Below are 8,671 nucleotides of genomic sequence, written 5' to 3' on the forward strand. Positions count from 1 at the left end.
GCAGCCATTTTCTTTTCTCTTGTTTTTCGCAAAATGTACAACATAGCAAATAACACCTTTCTACCAAAATAAATACTATAACTGCATTCATGAGTGTCTTAAAAAAAATACAAAAATTAAAAAAATGTATTTTTGCAAAATGGCCTCGAAATGGACGACTTGCCGTAATTTTCTGGAATTCCAAGCAGATGACCTCTCGCCAAGGTATGTTGCTACCTTTGGGCAGGTTTACATTACATCATCAACAAAACCTACATCCAGTCACAACAAAGTGGAAAATCATGTGGTGGGCGGACTTGCCCCGGGGGCGGATTAGCCCCGTTCCCGCTCCACTACCTGGTAGGAATTAATTCCTTGAAATATGTGTGCACTTTACGTAATTACGACCGCCAAGCTAAACCCGGAGTAATGATATCTAAGTCCTTTGGAAGCACATAAAGACTTTATAATCATAATGTGATATGCGCTATAAAAGAACTGCTTATCATTATCTATTATTATTCTCTTGTATGTGAGTGCAGCTTTCATGTAATGTTAGATAGAACGCAATTTTCTCTTTTTTTTTTCGTTTTTCTACTTATCAATGATTACTTGTCGAAATAGACAATATGCAGTACAAAAAGGTATATGCATTTCAACAACAGAAGATATAAGGAAACAAATATCTAAAAACAATAACTCTTCATTGAAGAATTATTTTTTCTTTAGATCAACGATTCAATAGTAAAGGTAAAATCAAATATATTGTACTATATAGATTAATTATAGTTTATCCAACATTATGTAAGTGCAAGAGAAGGAAGGCATTTGCGAGAACAAATGTCACTCTGACCTCCTATTATATATTATGTATTAAAGAGTGGAACAATTTACCTGTTGATATAAAAAAAATAGTAAAACTCTTTTCATGTTCAAAAGATTATCCAAAACTTTCATCCTTGACAGATTATGATTATTTTCCTTCAATATGTATTTTAAGTTGATGTTGTTGCATTTAAGTTGATGACCTACTCAGAATTTATGTTTAGTATGTGCATATGTGGGTGAGTGTGGTTGTGTGTGTGTTTGTAATAGTTTTCCATTCTATCTTTAGCATCTTAACCTTATTATATATATTTTTTTCTCTCCTTTTGTATCTTGTAGATTAGTATATCCTATGTTTTATGTTAATATTCCAGGGCCCTACTCACAAGCTTTGCTTTTAAAGGGGTCCTAAAACCAATTTGTCTATATGCTATAATCTGATTGATGTATGTTTATGTACTCATTTACGTTGTATGTATATCGATTTTGATTATGATGTGATGTTTTTGGTTTTGGATAAATAAACTTGAACTTGAACTTGGAATGTCATTATAAGTAATAACTCCATATACATACAGGTCTGAACTGTATGGAGCTGTAGAAAGTGTACTTTTTTTTAAAGAATTAATAAATCACACTAAAGATATAGATTTGATGCTGAATTTTACCTACCTTCAATGCAATGTTGGATGGAAGTGTATCAGCATTTATACTCATCATTGGAATAGCTTCAGCGTCCGATTCACTGTAACCGTTCGCCAATCTTGTATAATGGGTTGCTCCATATTCCTTGACATTTCCATTCTTCAGTTTTTTTATTAAAGCGCTGGAATCAGAAACCTTCTGAAAATAGGAAGTAACAAAAAAATGCAACCATGACACTATATATTGTTATAAAATTAGGGTGAGTTTTGTTATGAATAAATTAATCCATCTACCTGGTTGCGGGATTCATCCATCTTAAACATGATTTAAATTTTCTTATGAAACACATTAAAGGAAGGATGGGGTGAAATTAATCAAATTCTCAAATATTTAGGGCAAAACGAAAAATCAAATGAATTATCATAATGAAAGAAGCAGTGTATACTTATACTGAAGGGTCATACTTCTTTATCTTCTTCATCAACGATGTCTCCGTTCATCCCATTACCAGTCAACAAATTGCCTTCGATCTCAGGTGCTTTGAAAAACTTTCCTAATCGACGCATACTGACTACAGCGATGACAAAGAAAGCAGATACACGAGGTAGTAATTGTAAAGGGAGTTGAAGCTGGTTGATTACTGAAAGCGACGTGAAGGCTACATCAGGAGTCAAACTCTTACCAGAGAATACACTATACAAGCTCAGAGCCTACCGATAAAAAAAAATAATATACACACTAAAAATACAATAGTGCCGTATAAATCTAATGGTATGATACAGGGAGATAATATAAATATATATATATATAATTCAAACAAATGAACGAATAGATAAACAAAACATGTCCATCAGATGCTGATTATATAATCGAGGTTGCGTAGAAAGCGTCTATCAAGTTCATATTTCATCAATCCCCCAATTCAAAACAGGATCTGCAATTCTAGTATTCAAATTTAAATTTTGTTTTAAAACCTGATAATGGAAGGGTAAAAGGAATCATTCTGTGTCCTAGTTTTATTTCCCGCAAAAGTGTTTGATCAATTTAACTGCACTTATTTTTAGATGGTTGAGGAGGATGGCCTCTCAAACTTTTTTTTTCTGATTTCAAATATTGCTTTTATATACTCACAAAAAGCATGAGAAGAAGTGGAACTGCATTGGCCAAGGTATCTGAAAAAAAAAGAATGTTTGAAACATGACTATTTAATAAATGTACTGTGAAATAAATCATAAATGTATTGTGATATAAATCATTTTTAAAGTGATATTTGCTTGTAAACTGATTTCTTTTTAAATGCCGAATAAAATAATAGTAATGATAATAATGTTTATAAATTAGAATGAGCTAAGCAATGTTTACAAAATGAAAACCATGAAGGATAATGATAGTGAATACAAAAGTAGAACAAAAAATAAAATTTAAAAGTGCTTGATCTTTTAAAGTCTGTAATTAAAATCAACATCTCTTTCTAAAAAAATCATTTTGACTGTGGGATAATCATTATGAAGCATGCTTCAAAATGTAGGAATCATTGTTGTGAATGTAATCACATTTTCACAAATATTTTTGTTGGTAATATTTCATGTCACTCTATGAATCCTTCCTTACTTAGCTGAACCCGCCACAGCATCTGAATCCTGAGCTTTTTAACTTCTTTCCTCCTGGTGATCTCGATAGCCTTTTGAAATATTTTCTCCCAGGCATTTAATTTCACAACTTTCATTCCTTGTAAGACCTCGTTAGTCTGCTTTAAGCGCTCGTCTGATTGTATCTGAAATTAAAATCAATTATAAAAAGAAAAAGAAAGTCGCATTACAAGTTAAAGAATATAATCAGCTCCAAAAATCGAAGAAAACAAAAATTCTTTGAATTATGAGAAAATGCTTACTCAAGCCGTTTATAAACGATGTTTTTCGCAGAATCACAACAAATTGCAAAGGCTTCCAAGACGTTTCTCGCTGTAAAAAAATATATGGGTGCATGATTCTTCCAATCGGACTTTGGAAACAAACATGCCTCATACGGGCTTCTTGCCAATTTATTCAAATATCGTATATTAACATAGGCCTATATATAGTAACATTAATTACATTGCTAAGTTTTAGTTTATTTACTTTTCAATGCATTCACTTAATTTACAATACAGAGCTTCAATTCTTATTTTCCAGTATAATTTGAGAAAAGGAACTTCAATAAATTCCTGAACTCTTCCTGGAATAAACAGACAGAAACCTTCATTCTCTGAAATTTCCTTAACATAAATCAAAATAAACGTTATCATTTTAAAATGATTTCATGTGGCTCTTTTAACAATCACTCCTATAACATACATTTCGTAATTTGTGAGTTGAGCAAAAGCTCACAATCGAATATTTAATGAATAAATATAAATAAAGTTGTAAAGATATATAATTATTATGTAATTATCAATATGCAATTGATTATGTAATTATTAATATCATTTGTTTATTGAGCTTACCATTGCTCCTTTCTGGTAGAAAGTTTGTCTATTAGCAATGTAGATTTGAATAGGTATCGAGAGTGGAAGGACCAAACAACTAACAAGGGCTGAAAATCCCAGTTCGAAGTAAAGGATTATCACGAAAACAATGACCTGTTCAAGAAAAAATATGCAAAAAGAATGAATGGCATACAACAATGAAAATCTAATCATAGATTTTCATTCAAAGCATTTGATAATGTCATGCACTAATTTAGAATCTTAAGTTTACCGGCATACGTAGAAGAGTGTTTTATTTCTTATTTTTTTTAAATCTATTAGCAACATTAAAAGTCAGCTTCAAATAATCTACAGGAGATTGCAATGAAATTGAAGATAAATGCCTTGACAGGATAGCCCATGAAAGCCGAAAGGTTTATTTCCAATGGGGTCCTATTGTTAGTATAAGACATTAATATATTGTAACAACAAAAAGTATAAACTCCGACAAGTACTGGAATATGGTTTAAAAAAATACACCCCAAAAATACAATCACAAAGGTGTACAAAGAAATTATCAAAGACTCTAAAAAACAATTTAAGCTTGTGGATGATTAAGTATTCGACTAGATGGAATGGACTAACCTGATAAGGTATCGACCAGATGGAATGGATCCATTGTAGTGCTAAGAAGATACTTCGAGGATCAACAGACATATGGTTAGCAATCTGGCCCTGGGTTAGCGACCCGCTTCCAATCCCAGAAGTTGACAAACGCAAGGTTTTAGAATACACTGCTGACTAAATTGATAATTAACACAAATTGAAGAAAAAAATATATATAACCTCACTCCTCAAATCCAATAGCTATTTGCGTCAAAACCTTACAGGTAATTACATTAAATAATGGGACTGAAAATAAGGCCATCCATGTTTGAGATATTATAGATTGTTTTCTTAATGCATATGGTACAGCAGCCATTCAGAGAACAACCAGAATGAAATTTAACTTTCCTCATTGTTTCGCCTTTGATTCAATCCATTATGCAGAGTGAATTTGAGTTAGACTGTCTTCTTAAAAACAATTTGTACTAGTTATGAAAATTTCCTGGGAAGTTAAGTGGGCCATGAGTGACCTTACCTGAATAGCAGCTCTGGCCTTGGCTCCATCTAAGATGACGTAATGATAACTTAATTGAGTACAGATCTTCTGGAAAACCAACTGGAAAAAGAGGGCTATCACGAGAACAAATCCATTGGAAAAGAAATCTCCTGCTGTGATGTAATATGATTCCGTCATCTGAAAGCATATAGAATGTGCAATGTAAGATAGTGATGTATAGCTTTTTCCTATAACTTTTAAAACATGTTCTTTGAATCTATTCTGGGAGGAGGTTATTATCATTATCATTATCATTTCATTTGACACATTAAGTTATTATGTAACAATTCAGAAAGCAGAATACAAATGAGCTCTACATGATATGAAGGTCTGTATAAGGTAGCCTAATAATTGTTTTGTGACTATTGATTTTGAATATAATTTCTTGCGTATAAATCTTTACTATAGAAAATAGATTCAAACTGTATTATTCATATTTAATTCCAAATTAAGGTAAACGGTGGCCATTTTTTATATGATATTTTATTTTGCTTGGTAATCATTATAAACAAATTATATGAAGACTAAGAACAGGGAGAATTTAAAAAAGGGATATCAGAATCAGTTTATTGAGTCTATTGTGATATTATGGCGAACAAAATAAAGGAATAGCACAGGCAATAAGATACAGGAAGAATGCTTACTTGGTATGTTTGCCCTGTCTCGCCGGAGTCCTTCCCCTGTAAGGTTGCCCATGTGATAATACCAGATATTAAATACGGTGTTGCAAAACCTGAAGAATCTCCGACGAATTTGAGAATTCCAGATACATATAATCCTTTCTTAAGGAAATGGAAGAGCGCTCGGTTAAAACTGATCTCGCGGCCTTTCTTTCTCGCTCTCTCCTTGGGATACAAATAACGAAGAATAAAAAAAATAATTTCATGGTTTATTTATTTACAGTAAAACAATCATACACATACTGCAGCTAAAAAGCTGAAATGTATGTATTTACAAAAGTACAGCAATTGCATATTTAAATACAGTGTTGCAAAACCTGAAGAAAAAGAACAGTTGGAACGAGAACTGACATCGCAATGTATTAGAAAATCGGTACTGAAAGCCCTCCTTTTTTAATTTGTTTTTAACTAAAGGGTAAAAGGTGTAACCCTAGGTATCCATCACTTATGATGAAAAATGGAATCTTCAGAATATAATTATGTCTGTTTGATAATCCCATATGTTATAATTTTATTATTTGGAATGCTTTCTACAAAGACCAAATAGCAACCTTTTAAAAGTTGAAATCAATCATGTTGTTCCAACTCCATGTTTATCCTTTTATATTTTATTTATCTCATTGTTTATTTTTCATTTATATATAGTCACTTAATAATCGACATCATTACATTTCTCGTTTTCATGATTATTATTTTTATATTAATTAATGTAAATAGTGTTAATATCTTACAGAAATATCAGAGATTCCCAGAAGTTTAATCAACTGATTACAACAATGATTCGTTTCATCTAACCATCTTGAGGGGCTAACTTATTATGTGCTTTAACTCCCTTTACCGAAATGGACGTTTCACTGAAAACTTTTGGTCAATTCATATTTGATTAAAATGTATACATTTGTTATTTTGGTAATAAGTAAAGTTATTCATTAATAACCATGAAAATGATTAATTTCGGTTGATCTACCATCCAAAATACCTTTTCTTGAAGTAGGATCTTTGCAAAGCGTTCACTACTGTACTTTGCTGAATGCTCTTCGGGTAAACTTCCCATATCATCGATTTCAATAGCTTCCTTCATGCCTTTCTTAAACATTCCGTTCATCCAGGAATAAAGAAGCGCAGAAGGTAAACTGCAGTCATCATGAAGGTACTTCCTTTCCTTGAGCTCAGAATGAATTTGGTTTGAAGATACGAGGCTGAATCCCTACAGAAAACAATGTTTGATTGTTAGAAACACTTCATGATGGAACTCATACGAAGTTTTGAGCGAAATCTAATGAACAGCCACAAAAACAGTCTTATTTAAACTTTACATATCAAAAAAAAAATATCTTATTATATTTTATTGACATCATGATGATAACATGTAATTGTGCAAAAAGATTTATACTAACATTTAGGGCAAAAATACCATATTTCATTCATAATTTTTTTTTCTTCTTTTTTCATCTTTGTATCAACATTTCCGCAGTCAGGCGAGTCAGCTAGTCTGCATTTCACTTTCCATGTATATGTCTTATATCGATATTGAATCTATGTATAGCGTTTTGTTACAAGGGCCGCATGGATGACAAACATGGAAAAGGAGCGGTGGCGTAATGACGGGGGGGGGGGGGAAGGGGGCATCGACTGGCTAAAAAAATAACGGGGAAAGGGAGAAAAAGAAGGAGAAAGAAAGAGAAACGGAGTGGGAGAACTTATTGTGTGTATTATATTATATTTTATCTAAATTATATCATATATATATATATATATATATATATATATATATATATATACATAAATATATATATATATATAAATACGTGTACTGTATCAAAATATGTATATAAATATATATATATATATATATATATGTAAAGTTATACATGTACAACAGCTTTGGCAACTCTTTTATTTAAATATTGTAAAGAAATGGATGAAGAGAACAATGGTAGGCGTAGCTTAAATCAAGGTTCCCCAGAGGTATCTACCCTTTGGAAAAATTGGTGATGCCGAAAAAATGTCTCTGCCGGGAATCGAACCCGGGCCCCCAGCTTTTAACGCCGGTGCCTTAACCACTAGACCACAGAGACGGGTTAGTGGCTAGGGCGACCCCGATCCGATTGACCGTCAGATAGACAGATTTTCGACACTATACCCATTATAATTTCCTTTTTCGGCATCACCAAATTTTCCAAAGGGTAGATAGCTCTGGGGAACCTTGATTTAAGCTACGCCTACCATTGTTCTCTTCATCCATTTCTTTACAATATTTCAATAAAAGAGTTGCCAAAGCTGTTGTACATGTATAACTTTACACATTTGTATACTTTCTCCCACACGTGTACTGTAAATTATGAAATCCATAAAGTCCTGTTGTATGATAAAACATTATTTGAAAACTTGATTTTTATGAAATAAAGCATTTCTTCTGCCATTTAAGTGATAAATACTGCATTTTGACATTCAAAAAAGCTGATACAAGCCCTAACTAAATTATGTTACATGCGTATAGGGAATCTACTTTTTACAAGAGTGAAAATCATAAAATGCAAGTAACTGTGATGCATGAGTAAAAATATTGTCCTACACATGATTTATAAATAAATACATCACATATTGGTCATGGAGGTAATGAATACTGTACTTTGAAATTCAAAATGGCTGCCATAGGTCTTAAAAGCCATATGTACGTTGCAATTTGGGACATATAATTTTGACAGAATTTGGCTTTGCTTGACTATAAGTATTGCATATAATTGTGATGTAAGAGTGAAATATTGTCTAAAACGATGGTTCCTAACGAGGTATATCATCATATCTGGTGCATTTAAGGTGATAAATGCTACATTCTGGAATGGAAAATGGCCGCCATGGGCCATTATTGTATTATGTACAATTTGAATGAGGACATATAATTTTCACAAAAGGCATGTGGCGGCCATTTTGAAT

The 8,671-nt window shown here is 32.2% G+C and overlaps 1 protein-coding gene and 1 non-coding gene across 2 annotated transcripts in view; both read right to left on the reverse strand.

Moving 5' to 3' along the window:
- Positions 1-6,937, reverse strand: part of LOC135153670 (ATP-binding cassette sub-family C member 9-like) — a 37,349-nt gene extending 30,412 nt beyond the window's left edge. The window contains exons 1-9 of the mRNA XM_064097654.1: positions 6,714-6,937; positions 5,699-5,899; positions 5,034-5,192; positions 4,538-4,693; positions 3,932-4,066; positions 3,061-3,223; positions 2,581-2,621; positions 1,914-2,159; positions 1,477-1,647 (exon numbers count right to left, since the gene is read on the reverse strand). Of these exons, the coding sequence (XP_063953724.1) occupies positions 1,477-1,647; positions 1,914-2,159; positions 2,581-2,621; positions 3,061-3,223; positions 3,932-4,066; positions 4,538-4,693; positions 5,034-5,192; positions 5,699-5,899; positions 6,714-6,839 (1,398 nt within the window). The 5' untranslated portion in view covers positions 6,840-6,937. The remainder of the gene's footprint in view (positions 1-1,476; positions 1,648-1,913; positions 2,160-2,580; positions 2,622-3,060; positions 3,224-3,931; positions 4,067-4,537; positions 4,694-5,033; positions 5,193-5,698; positions 5,900-6,713) is intronic.
- Positions 6,938-7,740: 803 nt separating this feature from the next.
- TRNAL-UAA (transfer RNA leucine (anticodon UAA)) lies at positions 7,741-7,812 on the reverse strand. The gene has a single exon. It is a non-coding gene; the product is annotated as a tRNA-Leu (tRNA).
- Between the last annotated feature and the right edge of the window lie 859 nt (positions 7,813-8,671).

Source organism: Lytechinus pictus, chromosome 3, assembly GCF_037042905.1.
Source record: "Lytechinus pictus isolate F3 Inbred chromosome 3, Lp3.0, whole genome shotgun sequence".
NCBI classification, from domain to species: Eukaryota; Metazoa; Echinodermata; class Echinoidea; order Temnopleuroida; family Toxopneustidae; genus Lytechinus; species Lytechinus pictus.